Source organism: Aristolochia californica, unplaced genomic scaffold, assembly GCF_029961685.1.
Source record: "Aristolochia californica isolate CCGP_79_NKW_82.1479 unplaced genomic scaffold, dmAriCali1.0.hap1 SCAF_6, whole genome shotgun sequence".
NCBI classification, from domain to species: Eukaryota; Viridiplantae; Streptophyta; class Magnoliopsida; order Piperales; family Aristolochiaceae; genus Aristolochia; species Aristolochia californica.
This window is the reverse complement of record NW_027182257.1, coordinates 3,014,666-3,037,150: the sequence shown is the minus strand read 5'-3', so window position 1 is coordinate 3,037,150 and position 22,485 is coordinate 3,014,666. Positions and strand designations below refer to the sequence as shown.

At 38.6% G+C, this 22,485-nt stretch overlaps 3 protein-coding genes across 3 annotated transcripts; 2 read left to right on the top strand and 1 right to left on the bottom strand.

Moving 5' to 3' along the window:
• Window positions 1–6,571: 6,571 nt before the first annotated feature.
• On the top strand, window positions 6,572–9,722 carry LOC137933912 (protein NRT1/ PTR FAMILY 7.3-like). Its single transcript, XM_068778020.1, has 5 exons — window positions 6,572–6,690; window positions 6,833–6,962; window positions 7,499–7,716; window positions 8,051–8,613; window positions 8,707–9,722. Exons 1-5 carry the CDS (start codon window positions 6,658–6,660, stop codon window positions 9,572–9,574), a joined length of 1,812 nt encoding a protein of 603 aa, XP_068634121.1. The 5' UTR covers window positions 6,572–6,657; the 3' UTR covers window positions 9,575–9,722.
• A 213-nt stretch (window positions 9,723–9,935) lies between these two features.
• Window positions 9,936–18,243, bottom strand: LOC137933913 (pyruvate kinase isozyme G, chloroplastic-like). Its single transcript, XM_068778021.1, has 12 exons — window positions 17,869–18,243; window positions 16,647–16,928; window positions 16,395–16,560; window positions 16,170–16,304; window positions 15,943–16,053; window positions 15,742–15,830; window positions 13,367–13,429; window positions 11,554–11,729; window positions 11,099–11,201; window positions 10,769–10,926; window positions 10,302–10,410; window positions 9,936–10,220 (listed from the first exon to the last, which is right to left on the bottom strand). Exons 1-12 carry the CDS (start codon window positions 18,103–18,105, stop codon window positions 10,107–10,109), a joined length of 1,743 nt encoding a protein of 580 aa, XP_068634122.1. The 5' UTR covers window positions 18,106–18,243; the 3' UTR covers window positions 9,936–10,106.
• A 1,421-nt stretch (window positions 18,244–19,664) lies between these two features.
• Window positions 19,665–20,633, top strand: LOC137934323 (uncharacterized). The gene has a single exon (XM_068778604.1). The coding sequence runs from the start codon at window positions 19,665–19,667 to the stop codon at window positions 20,631–20,633; it is 969 nt and encodes a 322-aa protein (XP_068634705.1).
• Window positions 20,634–22,485: the final 1,852 nt, after the last annotated feature.

The following is a 22,485-nucleotide window of genomic DNA, read 5'->3' as shown; positions in this document are numbered from 1 at the left end:
TACCTAGTGATTTTGGCACAGTAAAGATGGACAATGGTAGCTTGGCTAAAATTACTGGCATTGGAGATGTGTGTGTGGAAACTAATAACGGCACGGTGCTTGTTCTTAGAGATGTGAAGCACATTCCTCGAGTAAACTTAACGATGAAGGGTATTGTAACACCTTTTATACTGGGCAATAGAAGCTTTCAAGGGGTGCTATGGTTATAACTCGAGGCAAGAAGGTTTCAAATTTGTACATGCTACAGACAAGAATCTCCAGTAACATTATTAATGTTATGGAGAATGAGCTCATTGTACAATTGTGGCATAAAAGACTTGCCCACATCAGTGATAAGGTTTGGCAATATTAGCTAAAAATAATTTTCTGTCTGGAATGAAGAGTACATCTTTGAAAAAGTGTACTCGCTGTTTTGCAGGGAAGCAAAATAGAGTCTCCTTCAAAAGTTATCCTCCTTCAAGAAAGTCAGGTATATTTGATCTAATTCATTCAGATGTTTGTGGTCCTATGAAGACAAGAACACTTAGCGGTTCTTTGTATTTTGTGACCTTCATAGATGATAATTTAAGGAAGTCTTGGATTTTTACCTTGAAAAGAAATGATCAAGTATTGGAAATGTTTAAACAGCTTTAGGCCTTAGTTGAGAGGCAGACTGGAAAGAAGCTGAAGTGAATCTGAACTAATAACAGGGAGAAGTATTCAGGCCCATTTGATGATTATTGCAGACAGCAAGGTATTCAGCATCAAAAGACACCTCCGAAGACTCCTCAGTTGAATGGCTTAGCTGAAAGGATGAATAGAACACTGATTGAGAGAGTGAGATGTTTGCTTTCACAAGCACAATTACCTGGATCTTTTTGGGGTGAAGCTTTGAATACAGTTGTACATGTTCTTAATATGATACCATGTGTTCCACTTTAGTTTGATGTGCCAGACATAGTTTGGACTAGTATGAATGTTATCTATGATTATTTACGTGTCTTTGGTTGTAAAGTATTTGTGCATATTCTAAAGGATGAGAGGTCTAAGGTCGATGTGAAGACCCGACAATGTATCTTTCTAGGTTATGGCCTGGATGAGTTTGAATACAGATTATATGATCCAGTTGAAAAGAAACTAGTGAGAAGCTGCGACATTGTGTTTATTGAAGATCAAACAATTCAAGATATTGAGAAGACAGATAAAGTAGTGATATAGTTCAATGATGGTTCAATTGATTTGGAGTCGGTGCCATTGACCGATTTGCCAGCGCAGGTTGAATATGCTACTCAAGATGATCAACAGAGTCCAAGTGATGCAAAGGCTCCCTTATAGAATGAGACCCTTGATCAGTTGCCAGAATTAGAGATGCTTTCAAATGTTCCACTCAGGAGTTTTATCAGAGACCGATATCCTTCCACTCGGTATTCTACAGACGAGTATGTGTTAATGACTAATGGGGGAGAACCCTAGTGTTATGTAGAAGCCATGGAAGATGAACATAAGGCATAATGGGTTAATGCCATGCAAGATGAGATACAATCATTGCATGACAATCACACTTTTGAACTGGTAGAGTTGCCCAAAGGCAAAAGAACTTTGAAGAACAAGTCGGTTTATAAATTGAAGCAAGATGAATCCACTTCCTGACCACGATACAAAGCTAGATTGGTTGTTAAGGGATTTAGTCAACGAAAAGGTAATGAATTTAAATTGAACAACTAGCCAATTGTGAAGATGTCCTTCATCTGTGTGGTTCTTGGTTTAGCAACTAGCCTAGACTTAGAAATTGAACAAATGGATGTGAAAACCGCCTTCCTACATGGTGGTTTAGAGGAAGAGATTTATGTGGAGCAACCAGAGGATTTCAGGGTGAAAGGAAAAGAAGATTGTGTGCGTCGTTTAAAAAAAAAAATTATATGGTCTAAAGCAGGCACTCAGACAATGGTATAAAATTTTTGAGTCAATTATGGAAGAGCCAGGCTACAAAGACTACCTCTGACCATTGTGTATTTGTATAGAAATTTTGTGATATTGACTTCATAATATTACTGCTTTATGTTGATGATATGTTGATTATTGGTTGAAATTCTTCAAGAATTGAAAATTTGAAGCAGTTAAAACAATCCTTCACTATGAGGGGCCAGCAAGGCAAATTCTTGGTATCTAAATTTATCGAGATAGAAAAAAGAAGAAGTTACGTGTGTCACAGGAGCCATATATTGAAAAAGTACTCAGCAGATTCAATATGAATAAAGCTAAGATAGTTAGCTCTCCTCAGACTACTTGTTTTAAGTTGAGCACGAAGCAAAGTCCTTCTACAAATCGACAGAAGGAAGATCTGGCAAGAGTCTCATATGCCTCAATAGTGGGTAGCCTAATGTATGCAATGGTATGCCCGAGGCCAGATATAGCTCATGCAGTTGGAGTAGTCAGTCACTTCCTCTCAAATCCAGGAAAAGAGCATTGGAATGTTGTTCAGTGGATTTTGAGATACCTCAGAGGTACTTCCAAGGTATGTTTGTACTTTGGAAATGGTAAACCTATACTTGAAGGGTTTACAGATGCAGATAGGGCTGGTGAAATTGATTCCAGAAAGTCCACTTTAGGATTTTTGATTACTTATTCAAGGGGAGCAGTGTCCTGGCAATCCAAACTACAGAAATGTGTTGCTTTGTCTACCACAGAAGTTGAATATATTGCCATAACTGAAGCAACCAAAGAGTTGATATGATGAAGAAGTTCTTAGAAGAATTGGGTCAAAAATAAGAGAAGTATACTCTCTATTGTGACAGTCAGAGCGCCATCCATCTCAGTAAGAACACAACCTTTCATTCAAGATCTAAGCATATTGATGTGAGGTATCACAGGATTCGTAATGCATTGGATATGAAGTTGTTACAGGTTGAAAAAATTCATACTGATGAGAATGGGTCAGATATGATGACAAAACCATTACCTATGCAAAAACTTGAAGTATACAGAGCAAAAGCAGGTATGGTGGAGATGGTGAATCCCTCCACATAGTCGGGAAGGGGGAGATTTGTTGTGTGGGTTCCCTCCTATATGGATGATGGCCCATGTGGGTCCATTAAGCTCACATGGATAGAGGGTTTAGCCCATATGGAGAGAGGGTTTAGGCCCAACTGTTTTTAGGTTTACTAAAACCTAAATGATGTTGACATTATAAATAGAAGAGAACGTGTGAGAGAAGGCAGAGAAGAAGAAAAAAAAAGAAAAGGGACTGTTAAAGCAAAACAGTTTGTACAGTTTCCGTCAAATGCTCGTTGTCATCTGTGGTCCAATTAAGCTGAAACTTTGCAGACACGTTCACGACTGAGGGCTCTACAATCTAAATGATGGAGAACAGATTTAGAGTAGTATTTCTTGTGTTTATTTTCGTGAACAGTAACATGTCTTCTTAGGTAAAATCTCTTCTATCACATTGTTTGGTTGCCAAGAAAGTTTTTTTCTTGAGATTATTGTTGATTGTATGCCTCTAGTGTTATCTAGAGAGAATATTTGTGTACACATCAGTATTGATAGTGGAAGTTTTAACTGGACTAGGTCCGGTGGTTTTTTCCCTTTGTTTTGAAGGGTTTTTCACATAAATTTTTTTGGCTCTTTGTGTGTGTGTGTAGTTTTTCTCTATTAAATTACTTCTCAACAGATTCACACAAAATGGGAGAGTATAATTTCTCCCAACAATTACAACAATGGCAATTGTTGTACCTGGAGATGTTGAAATCTATAGTTGAGGCTCGTTAACAATGATTGTGCAAGCTATGAGAGTCCTAGCTCTTTGAGTATTTTGTGGCAAATTCATCTATATGTGGGTACTCATATATGTTGGCTTGTTCAAGTTCATAAATGGGCAAGCACCAAATGGATTAAAGAGTCTGGGGAGTCTATTATGCAAGATTTCCATTTCCTTGGGCAAGTATTTTTGTTGCATCCTTGTGATAGTGGTCATGGAGATCACTGTAAAGGATGACAGTGTTTGTTAACGTTTTATTTCCTTGTACATAATAGATTATAATATGTGTAATTCTGTAATCATGGTCGTTATCACGGTCCTAACTTTAGGATCTTACTATGTATAGATGATTATGATCATGTACAATGGCTATTTATGCCCGACGATGAGAAAAACAAAATATGAATTCAATACCTTATTTTTTACTGTGTTGACCTAGGTTGATTCAATCCCATATTTTTATGATAATAAAACTTGAGCTAAGTAAGCTAATAGTTTTTAATTCAAGGTATTTCAGGTGTATTTCTATCAAATGACTCAATTACAAGGTCAATCTATATCAACACTCCAACAAAAGTCTCGAGCTAAATGAAGAATCAAATCACATTGAAGTACCTTGCAGAAGAATGAACAACTAAAAACCTAGAGTCTAAACAAAATAGAAAAAATCTCAAGAACTCCAGCTTTTTAATGAGAATAGCCATCACGATTCTCATTCTTAGGTATAAGTACATTTTGGACAAGACATGAAAAAATATTTTTCAAAACCATGTTATTTAAACTTAGTCAAATGTTTTGAACCTTTTATTCATTTATTCGACTCCTATATCATACTTAAGAGTTTAATGGTATATGTGGCAAAATAACATGATTTATCGATATGTTGCAAAATAACATGATTGATCATTCACATAATTGAGTAAAAATGTGAGACACCACTTGGACCACTAAGTAGTATTATGTCAATTCACTCCCCTCTTGAGGCACCATCTGGGCCAATAGACTTGACCCAATTCTTTCCAAGAAACTTCAACAAGGGTCATATAGGTGACCGTATTAGCTACCTTAACTAAGTTGACATCACCATCCACAAATGACAAGTATTTACTCAGACGGTAAATAAACAGCTCTTTTTGTAGGAGAATATCAATTTTTTCACCATCAATACCAGTCTTCTTCTTGGGCAATCTTATCGTTTTTTCACTAAAAGCAGACTCCTCGACGAAGCATACAGTGACGCCAGTTTTAAATGGTCTTTCCTGAGGTCCCGTCCTTTGAGCAGAGAACCCCTCAAGGGCTTCTGTAGAAACCAGACGGTAAATATTAGTTCTACTAAAATGGTAATTGTCAACTTGGGTTATTGTTAGTAATCTTTAAATTATCTCTAATAAGATGACGCAAGGCTCAAACACGTTTGACGACAGGGAGGAAGGGATTAATTTGAAACCCAAGAATGTTTAGAACTTGGATTGTTTTTCATGTTTTTGACAAAAAATGAAGAGGACGGAAAGGGGCAGTTACCTGTCGATCCCTCCCTCTTTGGGGAAGATAGGGGGACCCCTGCCCCTGCCAGCAGAGAAGAAAGGAAGCCAAGGGAGCCATAATAACCCATCTCACCTTTGGAGTCTAAACTTTTCCTCATAATAACCCATCTCACCTTTGGAGAGAAACTATGAATTCAAACTTGGAAGTATTCGACAAATGACATTAATGCAGAGAATGAGATGCAGAGCCCACCATGTTGAGTGACCAAACCCTCCTTTACCAACCCCAAAATGGGGGTAAAGAATGGGATAAAGAGTCTGGAGGCATCGTGATAAGGCAGAGTGGACTCTAATGGAGAAAGAGTCATAAATTTTGACTCTTTGCCCCGTTTATGAACTGAGACAAAAACTGCTAGTGAGGAGAGTTGGGTTGCCGTTACGAAGTCAGATATTGAAATCTCATTCAGAAATGTGGTTATACTTGCTATGGATCCTTCCCAGCAACATATCTCAAAGGGAAGAAAGACACTCGTCAGCATTCCTTAACTGGAAGATCCCTTCAAATTTCAACTTGAGCTTCTTTTAGGCTTGCGAGCTGGATATCATTTTCACCCGGGCCTCATTTTTTAGGATGATTGAAACAACCCCACCACAGTGATCGAACTGAGATGTTGAAAATATGCTGTTTGTAACAGTTTCGGAATCTGCTCCTCTCAGCTGGACTTCTGTGGTCATCTCACTCGTCAGAATGAGGGAGTATGAACCAAATGAACAGGATTCAACATTGGGAGAGCTCTTAACAAAATGATGACGGACGAGTTAAAAAATAAGGAGAAGTAAGTTGCCGACTTGACCTGGGTCCCGTCATTAAAGAAGATCAGTGGAATCACCTGGAAAGTCCTCTGTTGCGGGCGTCACCAACCAGATCAATACTGATTAACAGTCAAATTTCAGGATCTCAGGCAAATGAGAAAAAGTCAGTTTCTGCTAATTGAGTGAGTTGGTTGAAGAAGAAACAACAAGTTATGCTTCGCAAAGTCCTCTCGGCTGGCCATGAACGTAAACCCGGTTGAAGAAATGCGTCAAACCATCCAAATGCTTTCGGAGTAATGAACATAATGTCATTAGCTGAAAAAAGGAGCGACTGTCATCAAACCAAAGTAGAAGACTCCATGGAGCTTATTTATACTGAAAATGATGGACAGAACCAAATGCCAAATAACTTAAATTTTGGTTTTCGGCCAAACATCCATGGAGGGTCCACCAATCAGTCCACCATTTTAAACTATATATTCGCTTCACTTGATCTTCTTCCTCCCTAACCTCCCTTGTCATTGCCTCTATCACCATCTCCACATACTTCATAATCTCGTTTCTGTGGGACTGGGTTCTGTTCTTCCATGCTACATAAATTTCCTTACTTCTGAAAGACACCAGATGTCGAGGGTATCACTGGCAGATGAGGAGGCGGTAAGCGTGACTTCCCTTCGTAAAACTGAGAAACTAAGGGATTACAAAGGCGAAAACTTTTTTCTGTTTTCGTTGTGCTAACTTGTTTTCTTCTTTCCCAAGCACTGTGATTTGCTATTCATTGAGGATCCTTTTGAAGCAGGAGCATGGAATTTCAATGGAGAGAGAGGGAGGAGATGAAATATACACACTGGATGGGTCTACAGATCGTCATGGGCGACCTTCCATCAAAAGAAAAAGTGGGGGTTGGGGTGTTGGGTTTCTGATACTAGGTAGGGTCCTACAAACAATCTAAGGCTATGTTGCAGAAATTTAAACAAAAAAAAAAAAAAAACTTAAAAGCTTCTGAAACAGTAGACTATCACCTTCCTTTAAATAGAATTATTCTTATAGGGTGAATGGGCTCCACCCAAAACACAAATCAGTGGTCACAGGCTTTATAGAACTATTCCTTTATGTACTCTCTCTAGTCACAGGCTTCATCCTTTTCTTTCTTACTATATTTTCTGAATTTATAAGTCGTTCATCACATGAAGTATGAACTGTTTTTAGCGTTACAACCTTTGACGCTGTTCTTGATTCTTGATCCAGCTTTGGTTTCTCTATATTTACCAACCTTTTAGACGTTCTTGCTGCTTTAAAAAGTTAAAAAGTGGATTTTATTCTGATTATGATGTATACTAGTTCCAGCTATTCAACGTTTATCTGATTCAGATCTTGATCCGTATAGGAACTGACACAGGTATTTTCTTCCCTATCTTGTCACTCTCATTTTCCAGTCTTATTGTCTTTATATCCTGCAATGCAGTGAACCAAGGGCTAGCCACCCTGGCATTTTTTGGTGTTGGGGTGAATCTGGTGCTTTTCATGACAAAAGTTCTGGAGCAAGACAATGCAGAGGCAGCAAACAATGTAAGCAAATGGACAGGGACTACCTATGTCTTCTCACTCGCTGGTGCATTTGTCAGCGACTCCTACTGGGGAAGATACAAGACCTGCATCATTTTTCAAGTCATCTTCGTCCTCGTAAGAAAGAGAATTACTTAACCTACCTTTATGCAGTTCTCTCTTTTCATGTCTTGGGTAATAAGAAGGATAATTCAAGGGATATGATTTTTGCACAATACAAGTGTAGGAAGGGATGTCTACATGGCTGTGTACCTAGGGTCACAATATCTTGGTACTAGGTATCTGCAAACCTGATATCTCTCTTAGCATCTATGCAGAACTAAATTGATCTGCATTAGCCTATATTCACCATCTGATTCTTAAAAATCTAATATCCTTCAGCACGAAGGTGAAACTTAATATCAGCTTATTTGGCCAGTGTTCTAAACCAAGTGTACCTCTCCTGTGACAGGGTTTGGTGCTGTTATCTCTATCATCTTTCCTATTTCTACTCAGACCCTGCATTCCTGGCGAGGGCAACCCAAGGTGTCAGCCACCAACTCCCATAGAGATTGGTGTTTTTTACCTCTGCATTTATCAAATTGCAATAGGAAATGGAGGTTACCAACCATCCATAACCACATTCGGGGCAGACCAGTTTGATGAGGAAGATCCAAAGGAAGGACTTTCAAAAGTTGCCTTCTTCAGCTATTTTTATTTGGCCATGAACCTTGGGTCTCTCTTCTCTAATACTGCTCTTGTCTACATAGAAGATGAAGGGAAGTGGGTCCTAGGATTTTGGGTCTCTGCAGGAGCTGCTTTTGCTGCACTGGCCTTGTTCCTTGGTGGCATTCCCAGGTATCGACACTTCAAGCCAGGTGGCAACCCTCTAATCAGAATTTCCCAGGTAATAACCGCTGCAACAAAGAAATGGAGAATCAAGGTACCACCACAGGAGGAGGATCTTTACGAAGTTGATGAAAAAGGAGACTCAACCAATGGAGGTCGGAAGATCCTCCACACCCAGCAATTCAGGTAACAAAGCTAACATAGAGTAAAGAGTAAAAAGACATCTAATGACCTCTAAACAAGTCGCTAAACAATGCTCCCGTATCTGTCATTGCTAAGGTACTTGGACAAAGCAGCAGTAATAACAACAGTAGATTTCAGCCAAGAAGGCCAACTGCTACCACCAAACCCCTGGCGCCTATGCACCATAACACAAGTAGAAGAGGTTAAATGCATACTGCGACTCATCCCAATATGGCTTTGCACCATAATCTACTCTGTCGTCTACACACAAATGGCATCTGTATTTGTTGAACAAGGCTCCACCATGAACTCTGCCATGTCTACATTTCATGTTCCTCCAGCAAGTATGTCTATCTTTGAAATACTAGGGGTAGCATCTTTTGTTCTGATCTGCAAAGCATTACCCATCCATGTCTTTTGCGGACCTTGTAGAAGAAATAAAAAAAGCAGTTCCATACAGCTTCGAAGTATGGGAATTGGGCTCATTGTCGCAGCAATTGCAATGATCTCAGCTGGAATTGTTGAATTTAAGAGACTGAAATTAGCAGACGGATGTACTAGCTGCAAGGATAGCAGCTCTCTAAGCATTCTGTGGCAAATCCCTCAGTATTTACTGGTTGGAGCATCCGAGGTGTTTATGTATGTAGGTCAGTTGGAGTTCTTCAATGGACAGGCCCCAGATGGATTAAAGAGTTTTGGAAGTGCTCTATGCATGACCTCAATGTCACTGGGGAACTACGTTAGCAGCCTGCTGATGAGTATAGTAATGGACATCACAACAAGGAACAACCAACCTGGTTGGATAGCTGAAAACCTCAACAAAGGTCACATGGACCGGTTCTACTTCCTGTTAGCAGCTCTGACAACAATTGACTTTGTCATATTTGTCTTATGTGCAAAGTGGTACAGGTCCATCTCACTGGAAGACAAAAGAAAGCTCATACAAGTAAACGACCACAATTGACAGTCAGTCAAGGCAACAGATTTTGGTTGGGCTTCCTGTAGCTTGAGTGTATCTCCCACCATACAAAAAGAGATTATGAATAATCACCCAAATCATCTTGGAGACTTTACAAACTTAAATAAAAGAAAAGGATCCAGGGTGCATTTAATTTCTCTACATTTTTTTAAGAAAATTATATTCTTCCATGTCAGTATGTCATTTATATAGACAAAATTCGAATGTTAAAGTCAGCAAAATGCTTTCTAAATTTTTTTTAAATAGAAAATGCTTTCTAACCTCTCTGTCAAATTTACCTGATACCACAAAAAAGTTTTGTTGCCATGGAAAATTTTAAAAATGATTCGAGACAAGTAATTCCCACTAGAGTAAACAGCATAGAAAACTTGACGCTTCTCATTTTTATCAAGCACATTTCACATGTCTGTCTTCTAAAATGAAATAATCAAAATTTAGAACAAATTCAAATATCTGTTACCAATAAAAAAAAAAAAAAGAATCTCAGAGGATATAATAAATCTGCTATGTACATATGTTACGCAAGGAGCTTTCGAACTTGGATATGATGTGTAGATTCTTGTCTCCAGATTGGTTGAGTCCCACTCTGGACAAGTGTAACATGCTCACCCTCCTTCAGCAGACCCTCACTCTGCAGAGAAATTTTTAATAGAGCAGTTAGACGAACATATGAAAATGGACAAAAAACACAAAGCCTGAGCATTGGCAATACCATTAAGAAATTAAGAGCACGTGAGAATGTTTCTTCCGCATCATCAGAAAAGTGCATGTGTATGGGCTGCACCCCTTGATAAAGTGCCAACCTTTGCTTAACCCTTTCTCTGTCAAATGCAACAAGACCAATTTGTTTCAAAAAAAAAAAGGACACTTCATCATCTACTTAGTTCAAAAGAGAGAGAGACAGACAGAGAGAAAGATAGATAGATAGATAGATAGATAGATAGATAGATAGATAGATAGATAGATAGATAGATAGATAGATAGATAGAGAGAGAGAGAGAGAGAGAGAGAGAGAGAGTATAGCATCATCTGTTATAGGTGACAGCCATAAGCCAGATTAACACTGGATCAAAGATAATATTTTCCTGTTGTTACCAATTGCAGTGCAAAATCATACGTTCTCAGAAATATCAAGAAAACCTGCAGTTTGTAATGTGTTTCAATGGCATGCAAACTTACTCGTTTGTAAAGGCAAAAATGGTAGAAGATGGACGATAGTGGCTTAAAATAATTGCCATAGATGCAGTTCTTGTGAAGACTATAATGGCTGTCCCAAGGGTGTTTGCCATTGTTGTTGCATGGTATGCAAACATTGCGCCCATATGACTCTGATAGAACTGCCAACAAGAAAAATGCAATTACAAGAGAAGATAGTGACTTAATATAGAAGTGGTCTAATTGAATGTTAATTAGCTGGTTCCAAGGTTCTGCAATCAAGAGAAAAAACACTACATTTCATCAATTACTAATAAAAGAAGTATCATCTTTCCCTTCTGGATCTGTCAGTACCTGGAAAGTATTGGTGGGACTTGGAGGTATGATGCTGTTCTGAAGAGTAAACTCAGTCCTCAGTGCTACACTATGCATGACTCTGACTGCTTTGAGTGGGTACCTAAGTAAGCATAACAGCATTATGCTATCAGATAACAAACAAAGCAGGAATAAAAAGAAAAGAGATTTCCAGAACTAGCCTTACAGGATACAGGAGTTAATATTATAGAACTAATTTCATAAACATAAAGCAGAATGTTTTGGTGGAGCCCCCTTGTAAACATTTAACAAATTAGTGACTTTAATAGGCCACATAGTATAAATGGAAGAAGTATAAATTAGAATACAGACAGAGAAAACGAAAACAAGAACCAGTGCCATGACGAACAACAAAGTTTCAAGGTTTGCACAGCCAATGATGATTACATAATGAGTAGTTGGGATCCCTATAAGACAATACAGAGGGCACTTACTTCCCATGGGCAGTTTCACCTGAAAGCATGATCGCATCAGCCCCTTCCCGTACAGCAATTGCAATATCAGAGACTTCTGCTCTTGTTGGAGTCGGATGGTTTATCATGCTCTCTAACATATTTGTTGCCACTATGACTGGTTTTGCCATGCTACGGCACCTCCGAATGATCTCTTCCTGTTTGATTAGATACTCAGAGGTCAAGCTCAATTTCACAAATAAATATCTCAACTGAAGAAATCCTTTCAGAGGTTGGCATGAAGTATAACCATTCACAAGTATAGGTAATGTATCCAACATTTGAACAACCATGGATCACCCGTTTTTCTTCTTGGCCAAAAAACATGGATCACTATTTGTTTTTACAAGAAGGAACAGTTTAAGCTCAACAGGTGACAATAATATCCCATTTATGTGCACCCCAAAAATACTAATACAACATAAGAAAATTCAACAGGAAACAAGGCAGCTGCTAATTCTGCACCATTTGTTTATCTTCTTATAGGCTTCTCCTTCTTGTTTGTTATGACTAAATGGTACCCAACCTGATGTATGGGCGTGAGTTTAGACCAACCTAGTTGTGGATAGCTTTTAGCGTCTAACTTTCTGTGTGTCATTCTCCTCAAACTTTTGACATATTGGTTAAGCACCTAAACATGATATCAAAGTAGGTATCAAGACTCATCCTTGAATCCCTAAGGGACCCATGGAGAGCACAATAGGGTGCCAAAGTGATAGTCATCATAAAAAGGTGAAAAAGGCTACCTAGTTTAAAGTGAAAACTGTCATAGAGCTAATCACCATGGGTGTTGATAGGGAAATGTGGTGATTGTTATGATCTTATGGGGCCTATTGCGTTAAGCCAACATAGTACATGATGGATTTTAAGACATTGCTAACTATATTATGTTGGATCGAGCCCAGTTCCATCCCAAAATGATCAACTAGTTAGGAAGCCTATTGGTCAACCTTATAATCCAATGATGCTTCTCAACATTTATCAATGTGGGACTTTTCCCACTCAATATTCCCTCCTGTCTAGGCTTACACATAACATGTCTAAGACATGGATATAATCTCCACACCCATCATAGCACACAACACACAAACTCCCAACAAACCACAAACTAGGCCTCGGTCTATGTACACATCCTGTTTTGATATCACTTTTGGAATGAGCCCAGTATCGTCCCAAAATTACTAGCCACTTGAAATGTCTTTTGCATTTATCAATGTGGGACTTTTCTCATGCAACACACCATTAGCTACGAAGTTTTTGGGATATTGGCAAGGTACGTAATATGATTTATTAACACACACTTTCCTAGAATATAGAAATTTAAGCATTGTCCATGGAAATTGTCCCTAAGGTCCCAAGAATCTAAAAAAGAGCATCCAATACCTGTAGGTTTGTTATACTATCAAGCTGAAGCATATAAAAATTTTATCACATAGTTTCTTGCTTGCATAAAAATAAATAAATAAATAAAATTTTAGGTTAGAACCAACAACATCCATTTACAAAAGGTTATATAATTGTATAACCATGATCCTGGATGACCATTTTAAACGCTCACAGTCAAGGGGCATGTTTTACATGCAGGTGAAAGTAAAGAGAATATGCTCAAAAAAGTGGTAGAAGATGAACCGTGGCCTTAACATCTTTAAAGAACTATAATAGTTAAACATAGTATGTGAACAAATGAGCAATAAATCAAGATAAGAAATTAAAATTCTTTTATATTCTCAAGATAAAATGGTGAAAGCAATTAAAATTTCTTTAAAACTCAAGAGAAATTGGTAAATATACTTACTTGTAGTAAAGGAACTTCCTCAATTGGAAGCTCAGCCCCTAAATCTCCACGAGCCACCATAGCCTATCCACATTTTAATTCACTAAAAGTAAATAAATATTTTCAAAAATCATTATGTAAAAATTACTTTCAGACATCATATTCAGAAACTATGGACCCATCCACAACCAAGGAAATGATCAGGAAATAACAAGTTACACATAAAACCTGGGTCATGTGTGCATCTGAAAAACCTGAAAAAAGCTTTCTAACTATATTGCTTCAAAATGCATTCTCTGTGTCCCATACAACTTATAAAATAGCCAAATCTTCATGGTGTTTTCTTGGAATATAAAGAAAGGTAACTGATAGATTTTTCAGCCATGGCATCACAAATCAAGAGAAAATTAAATCAAGTTCTTCTTTATTTTTGTTTTTTGAAATGATGATAATTTCAGGGCAGAGAACTTAATATCATTGATACAAGAGTTTTCAGTACAGTAGACTACAAAAAAGCACTCTGTTATACAAGCCTTACATAGTTGGGACTTGGCTCTAATGATAATGATAATCAAAACACTTAATCTTCATGGTGTTTTCTTGGAATATAAAGAAAGGTAGCAGATAGATTTTTCAGTCATGGCATGATAAATCAAGAGAAAATTAAATCAAGTTCTTCTGCTGGGAAGATAACTTAATACCATTGATACAAGAGTTTTCAGTCCAGTAGACTACAGAAAAGCACTCTGTTATACAAGACTTGGCACTGATGATAATGACAATCAAAGCGCTTAATCTTCATGGTGTTTTCTTGGAATATAAAGAAAGGTAACTGATAGATTTTTCAGTCATGGCATGATAAATCAAGAGAAAATTAAATCAAGTTCTTCTTCTTGGTAGAGAACTTAATATCATTGATACGAAAGTTTTCAGTACACTAGACCACATAAAAGCATTCTATTACAAGCCTTACATAGTTGGGACTTGGCTCTGATGGTAATGATACTCAAAGCACTTAATCTTCGTTTTGTTTTCTTGGAATATAAAGAAAGGTAACAGAGACATGTTTCAGTCGTTACACCATAAATCAAGAGAAAATTACCTCAAGTTTTACTTGTGGTAGAGAATTTAATATCTTTGACACAAGAGTTTTAGTAAAACAGACCACATAAAAACTCCCTTGTAGACAAGCTTTACATAGTTAGCACTTAGCCCAGATGATTACAATAATCAAAGCACTTCAGTAATTACTTGAATTTTCTGCACAGACCAACCTAGGTTCCACAAACTCAATGCTCTTTGTATTGTAGCACACTATTAAAATATAAATCATGAAAAGGCTGTGAACACATTTAGGGCCATAACAATCTACAAATGCCATATCCCAGTCTCCCTCCAATCTCTTGCTGTAATGGAGACCCCTCCCTCATGTTAATATTTATTATTACTTGCCCTCGTGGTGTTTTCTTGGAATGTAAAGAAAGGTAACTGATAAATGTTTCAGTCATGGAACCATAAATCAAGAGAAAATTACCTCAAGTTCTTCTTCTGGGTAGAGAATTTAATATCGTTCATACAAGAGTTTTCAGTACAAGAGACTACATTAAAGCACTCTGTTATACAAGCCTTACATAGTTGGGACTAGGCTCTGATGATAAAGATAATCAAAGCACTTAATCTTCATGGTATTCTCTTGAATATAAAGAAAGACAACTGATACATGTTCAATCATGGCACCATAAATCAAGAGAAAATTACCTCAAGTTCTTCTTCTGGTAGAGAATTTAATAGCTTTGGCACGAGAGTTTTTAGTAAAACAGACCATATAAAAACTCCCTTATAGACAAGCTTTACATAGTTAGTACTAGGTCCAGATGATGAATAATCAAAACACATCAAACTACTTGAATTTTCGGGACAGACCAGCCTAGATTCCACAAACTAAATGTTCTTTGTATTGTAGCTCACAGTATTAAAATATAAATCATGAAAAGGCTGTGAATACATTTAGGGCCATAACAATCTACAAACATAACAGTTTTTTTTTTTTTGAAAAAAAATCTACAAACATAACAGTCTCCCTCCAATCTCTTCCTGTAACAGAGACCCCTCGCTTATGTTAATATTTATTATTATTTGCCTTCGGGCTTTGCAATAAAATCTTGTCTCTCCCCCACCCCAGAGACTGTTTAGGACCAAAACAATCTACAGACGTCTTTGATTTAGTAGTAGATTTAAACCCAAGTGAGACTTAATTCTCCAATTGCAAGAAAGATGCTGCTCTCAAAGCAAATGACGGTAACATAGACAATATCCAATAACTGTAACATGTCAATGCTCAGAGACTCAATTGAAAGCAAAACAGAATAAAAGCAATTTTATCACAAATAACTTACTCCATCAGATGCCGAAAGAATGGAATGCAGATTTGGTATGGAATCGGCACTTTCTATTTTGACAGTCACATGAATATCTGAACCACAACCTGCAAAACAAAAGATTGTTGCTTGATTCACCAGTAGTACATAGACAACATGATTACACAACTAGGGTGAGATATATTCAATACAAAACAACATATGGGATTGGAAATTTACTTTTGAGATAATTTTTTAACTCATGAACCACCTTGGCATCTTTAACGAAAGAAACAGCATAGAAGTCAACTTGGTTATCCACCCCAAACTTGATATCTTCCCAGTCCTTCTCTGTGGAGTGACCCCGAGAAGACATGACATCAAAAACATTTAAAGAAAATGATAAGAAAAATAGAAAGCCAACCCTTAGTTAACAAGCTAGTCGAATGGAAGTAAAGAAAAGACACCTGTTATAGAAGGCAGAGTTGCACTCTTGCCACGTACATTCAGATGGCGCCTTGATTTCAGTTCTCCCCCATCAATTACTTGGCAATTAACCAATTCTGCTGTTTTAGACTTCACTGCTAGTGACATCATTCCTCCTATACAGAGAACAAAACTTATTCACAAATTTATGTGCATTCCCTTAGGATCCATACAGATCTCAAGAAAGGCTATTAACTGAAACCTACCATCAACCAAAAGTATATCTCCAACCTCCACATCATTTACGAAGTCATCATAATTAACACTAACAGTGTTCTGTGTACTGACTCCTCTTTTGATAGTAAAGTTGAACTCCTGACCTTCCTTAAGCAATATGGGCTGAGGTACATCTCCACTTCTAACTTCAGGACCCTAGATAATCATGGTGATATTTAAATTTGGTTACCGATTGCTTAACCCATATAGAATTCAGTAATACTAATGTGCAACAAACTCACCTTGGTATCCAACATAATGGCAATGACATTATCCTTGGATTGGGCATTGTATTGTCTAACTAAATCAATGGTTTTTTTGTGGGATGCATGGTCCCCATGTGACATGTTTAGTCTGGCAACATTCATTCCTGCTTCTGCTAGTTTCCATATCATTTCATGTGAGCTTGAAGAAGGGCCAATCGTGCAAACAATCTTTGTTTTCCTTCTGGAGCAGAAAGATACCTGTGGCTCCCCCAGACTATACCCGCTTGATTGAAGCCCAGGATGAAATTTTGAGTTTTCCTGATCATGTAAGAAAGTTTCACTTGGAACAGATAACATAGAAAGAAAGAACCAGAATCGGAAAAAAATAGTAAATCAAAATGCAGTATATGATTGCAGTGACAAGCAAAAAGAAAGCAAAGATAAAAACAAGAACAAGGATAACACAGCGATGGGACCAGAAGATACAAATAGCAGTAACATATTATTTTTCTTAAAACAAATGACAGACAAAATAAAGACAATATTAAGCAATATGAGACGAATAACAACTACACTGCCATTTAATCCTGGCCTGACAGAGCATCTTCACTTTCAGCAGCTGATTGGCCTACTTACAGTAAATGTAAACCATCCCCTGATCCTGAATTGGATGGGCGTACAGCACAAATCACACGAAGAGGCATCAGCCAATTACACCTTCAAAATATATTTTTTTTTGAAAGTCATTTACAAGAGTAAAAAGAGGACACAGCCCGAAATTACATCAAGAGTACAAAGAGCCCAGTGCACAGGTAATAACAATAATTGTTGGTTTGTTTAGCTGCAATAAAAGAATGAAGACAAACAGCTTATCTCTGGGAATCGGACCGCAGCAACAACCCCAGATGGTCAAATCACTCAAACCATATGAAAAAGGCAGTGCAGGACAGACCAGAAAATTCACACGCATCACTTCAAACAATCAACGAACCCTGTTTCTTTCCGATTCACTATACTGCATTCGTTCTTTATATACTACATACCTGGTGGTTCTGTTCCACACGAATCTTTCAAAATGAGGAACTTAACAACTGAACAATTAAATAAATAATTAAGAGCAAAAACAAATAGCGTAGAAAAGCGGGACGAAAACAGTTATGTAGTTTCCGTCAGTTTTTTGCATCAATATCAACAGCATACTAGAACAACATAAAAAACAATTAAAAACAGCATTTCTATGAAAAAGGATGATAATTACGAGATCCAAAGGACCGCTGATGTTCGTCGCAGCGGCGGCAGCAGCAGCTTCACTGCGCCGTGACAAATTCATAGAAACAGTAAAAGCCTTACGATTCGATGTCCTCCAATCGCTAGTAAAAAATCCGGCCAGATTCCGCGAGAATGCGAGGCGGTCAGAGTTCCTTCCAGTTCCGCATTTCCACGGCGAGATTCGCATCGGCAAGGTGACATCTGTCGTCGCCGGGGCCACAGCCATGGAGACTTCCGTATCTGTCCTCTGCCTCCGACAGTTACCGCAGTCGGAAGGGGAATAAAACGTGAGAAAACCTAACGCGAGGGCAGAGAACTGAGGCGAATGGAAGAACAGAGCGACAGAGAGAAGCTGCACAGAGAATAATATAACAGGGACAGTGGGCGGAATTGTAAACCGAAGCAGCCACTTATTTCGCTCTGATTCGTCAGTCCAGTTCCACGCGCGCCAGCGTCGTCTCCTGCTGTTAAGGAAATGCACGTGAGAATGCTTACGTAAAAGCCCCCGTCATCTGAAGATATTACTGATTAGACATTCCATCTTTCTGCATTGAATTGGAGCTTCTAACTTCTGAGGCTGAAAAGGAGGATAGTGGTCCCGAACAAGGACATGATGGAGAATAAGTTAGAAGATTTCCCATTTTGGGGCACACGACGTCAGCCTCTTCAGCCGGTTTTTGACCATGGTTGTACGATTCATTATTCTCGTCTCTAAGATTTATACATTTATAAATTATGTGCATAATTGCTATTTTTTTTATTGAATGCATATAAATTAACATTTTATAGAATTGGAGAATGATAATTCACACAAAATATTGAAACAAATACAAATGAGGTATAAATATTTATTCAATAAAACATTGAGATAACTTATTAAAGAAAAGGAAGAATAAACTTGTACATGTAAGGTAGATGCACCTAAATTTTACTTTCATTACCAATGGACTAAATAACTTAAAACTTAACTTCCTTTTATCCTCAAACGAAAGATCGCGAGTCGGCTCATTAATTTAAAGAACGGTGTGGAATTTGAGACCAGGGAGCGGGAGCGCCGAGCGGAGCAGGAGCAAGAACGAGGGGGAAAAATTCTTCCTCCCCTCGTCACCGTCGAGCCCCTCCAGTCACTGTTGTGGCCGTCTCTGCCGCTGCCGACAGTTGCCTCACTGGCCACCTTTTTGCGTTTCTGTGCCCGCTGCTCGATTTCTTCCCCCTCATCTGCCTTCACCTTTGTTTCCGTCGCCTTCGCCTCCATCACAGCCGTTATCCCCAACAATCACCGGCGCCGTTGAAAGCTTTTCCCTCGACTAGTCCAGTTGGGGTGAACACCGATAATATTTGATTATCCCAAATTTTGTTAGCATCTTTGTTGTGTTCACTGTAGCTTGAAATTGATCATTTTAGTTTTTGTAACTTTTAGACAATCAATTAACCTCCTTGAATGCCATCTAGGCCAATGATGTGTCTCAATTAAGCATGAAATGTGTTTATGAGAAATTTTATGGTTTTTTAAAAGATATAATCAAATACTAATTTCCCAAATTTTTATTTTTTGCCCTAGGTCATGCCATTTCATTTAGTTTGTATTCTTTAGAGTGCAAGTGATGAGCTACCTTAATTGGAGGGGAGTAGCGAATGGTCCATTCCGTTAAATACCCAGGACCGGAGTAAAAATCATAATTAGTCCATTCGAGCGCAAGGCCAAAGTCAGGAGTGGCCAGAGGGTGGAAAGCCGGTGCCCGCCCCACCTCCATCTCCACCTCCACCAATTCTTCGGAGATAGAGATGAAGGCCTCGCTGAAGCTCCGAGAAGAGCGCCAAAACCCTCTCCTGAAAGCCAAGATTCCAGTCACCGTCCTCGGTCTGCCGTTCGTCTCCGGCGTCACCGCCGGAGACCCCTCTGACCTCTCTTTCCACATCCGTACTTCATCCGACGCAGGTCCTTCTCTTAACTTCTCCTACAAACCCAACGATCGCTTTAATCCTTTCGGGCTCACGCTGAAATCCGGAATTGGCGTCTTGGGCTCTCCTGATAGCTCGCCGTTGATCCTCTCCGCGCATTTCAGCCTGATCGGGAGAGCGAATCCGTCGTTCTCGATTCAAATCCGGCCCCAGTTCGGGAATTTCTCCCTCAAAAGGACTGCGCTTTCTTCGCCTCTCCGCAGCCCTAGCCCTAGTCCTGTTTCTGATGCCTTTAAAGAGAACGGCGGGAATCCGGCGTTTTTGACGGATTTTAAGTCCGCTAGCGGATTTTTCTCAGGGGTTTCGGTGAGTGCAAACACGGAGCTGCCGGTGACGAAGCGTGCGGCTGTGACCTTCCGGTGGGGGGTTAATTTTCCCGAGGATTTGGGAAAACATCTCCCCTTTCTGACATTCGAGAAGCTTAGTCTCGGACGAGTTGAAGATGCAAAGCCGAGGATTGCTAATAATTTACCTGTGAAGGAGGAGGGGGGCAATGTGGAGGTTCTAAAGGGGATGTATGTTTGGATGGGGAGAGAAGTGGACGCATTACGCAGGGAGAATCAGCTAATAAAAGAGAGTCTAGAGGATCTGAGATCAAGATTATCCATGAGAAACGAAAGGAACGTCGCGGTCCTGGCGAAGAAGCCGCCGGAGCATGGAGACTCCGGCGAGTTTGATAGATGGAGTAAGAAGAAAAATGGTAGTGGAGACGCAACACCCAGCCGGATCGGAACCACGGCATCTGATGTGGAGGCAGAGTTGAAAAAGGCCATAAAAGCCGCTTCCCCATGAAGGTCTAACATTTGGGCATCCATCTAATCTTCGGGCAAGCTATTTACTTTCTCTTTCGCTTTTCTTTTTCCAACAGGTCTTGTCGCACCACTCTGTAAATATTGCATTGCACTGTTTTTCAAAGGAAGAAGTTTTTTCTGCTTTTTGCCTCTTTCTGAGTGTGCTTAGTAGTTTAGGATTGAGAATCTTGTTCGTGGTAGTTTCATTGTTTTGTTAAAGGGGGAGGGGGGAAATTTTGATCTTCATCTCATTAATCTATATGATTTTCATATTCGAAATGGGTGGACAAGTCCTCATACAATTTCCAGTGTCAGTGAGAAAAACAGAAAAAAACTAAGAGAATTAGTAACTTGTAAAATATACTTAATTAAAATATAATATTTAAACATCAAATTAGGTAAAATAAACATTATTATTGCACGAATAATTAATTTAATATATAACTAAAATATATTAATGTACTAATTAATTTAATTATATATTATATTAGTTAAAGATTACTGTTTATTGTATATTAATACTGTAATTACGTGAGTCAATTAACTTTGCACATGATTAATCATAAAAAAAAATAATGTTGAAAATAACATAAACAAATATAATACATTTGGTGTTCTTTAACATAAAAAAGTCATGATTAAACAGGAAAAATCTATCCAATACTAACTTTAACACATTATATATTTTTACTTATTATTAATTTAAAATATTTTTCCATTAAATACAAAACCATTGATTTTATTAATTATAAAAATGAGTTAATTATACCAAGTGCTTGAGTTAATAATAATTTAATTACCACTATTAAATCACTAATACAATAAAGTAAATGGGGAAATCGAAATCGAAGAAAATCAAAATGGGAAAATTAAACGGAATCGGAAGGTATTTTGGGGGAAAGGAGAATAACGAGAGAGAAGTGAGTGGGAGGCTGAAAGGGAGAAGAGAGGGAGGCCAGAGACGAGAGGGAGCAGAGACGGAGGCCGGAGAGGAGAGTCTGAGAGAAGAGAGGGTGCAGAGACGGAGGCCGGAGAGGAGAGTTCGAGAGAAGAGAGGGATCAGAGACGTCAGGGGAGCAGGGAGACGAGAGAGGGGGTGCGGGAGAGAGGGAGGAAAAAATGAAAATGAGGACGCGGGAGAGAGGGGAAAAAAAATGTCGCGGGTTCGAACCCCGTGTGTCTTTTATCTGGATAAATGGCAAAAAGGGTTTGAAACCACTTGAATTTTTTTAAAACGTGGAGATGAAGGACCGCTTCATCCCCAGCATCCAGATGAAATGTCATCTGCGCTCCATTAACGACTTAAACTGATGAAGGGCGTAATGCGGTTGATCTTAATCTCAGACTTCAAGTTGACTTCAAATCCACTAATGAGTAGCTCAATGCTGAGTAGTTGCGAAGTATGCCACTGTCTTCTCTCTGTCAGCACCGACAAGTAGGCTCACCTAGACGCATTTCCTCCTTATTTTCCTCCATTATCAAGTTCCTCTACCTCCAAGTTGGTGAAAAACACCCGTACCAAAAGTTGGGTAAATGAGGAGGTTGCTCTCCAAAATGATGGTATATGGGCCAAATAGATCACCAAAAGAGGCTGAAGGAGATGTTGCTAAACCCAACGATTGGTGTAGAAGGTTTATCAGGCAAAGATGAGAGTTTTGTGAACATGACTACTATAAAACTTAATGGAGAAAATTACATTTTGTGGATAAATTTATTCTTTTAGAAACCACATACTTGGATAACATCAAAATGAAGAGTTGGAAATTGACGAGTTATGTCTTGACTATTGGTTAGTATGGAAACACATGCTAGCAACCAAGTTATTGTTTATGACTTTGCTCATAAGATATGGA

Coding starts and splice junctions, on each gene's coding strand:
- LOC137933912 (XM_068778020.1), top strand. CDS start 6,658: ATGTCGAGGGTATCACTGGCAGATGAGGAGGCG. Junction 6,691..6,832: donor CACTGGCAGATGAGGAGGCG/GTAAGCGTGACT, acceptor CTTTTGAAGCAG/GAGCATGGAATTTCAATGGA. Junction 8,614..8,706: donor CTCCACACCCAGCAATTCAG/GTAACAAAGCTA, acceptor GTCATTGCTAAG/GTACTTGGACAAAGCAGCAG.
- LOC137934323 (XM_068778604.1), top strand. CDS start 19,665: ATGAAGGCCTCGCTGAAGCTCCGAGAAGAGCGCCAAAACCCTCTCCTG.
- LOC137933913 (XM_068778021.1), bottom strand. CDS start 18,105: ATGGCTGTGGCCCCGGCGACGACAGATGTCACCTTGCCGATGCGAATC. Junction 16,929..17,868: donor TCAGCGGTCCTTTGGATCTC/GTAATTATCATC, acceptor TTACATGATCAG/GAAAACTCAAAATTTCATCC. Junction 13,430..15,741: donor TTCTTTCGGCATCTGATGGA/GTAAGTTATTTG, acceptor AAATGTGGATAG/GCTATGGTGGCTCGTGGAGA.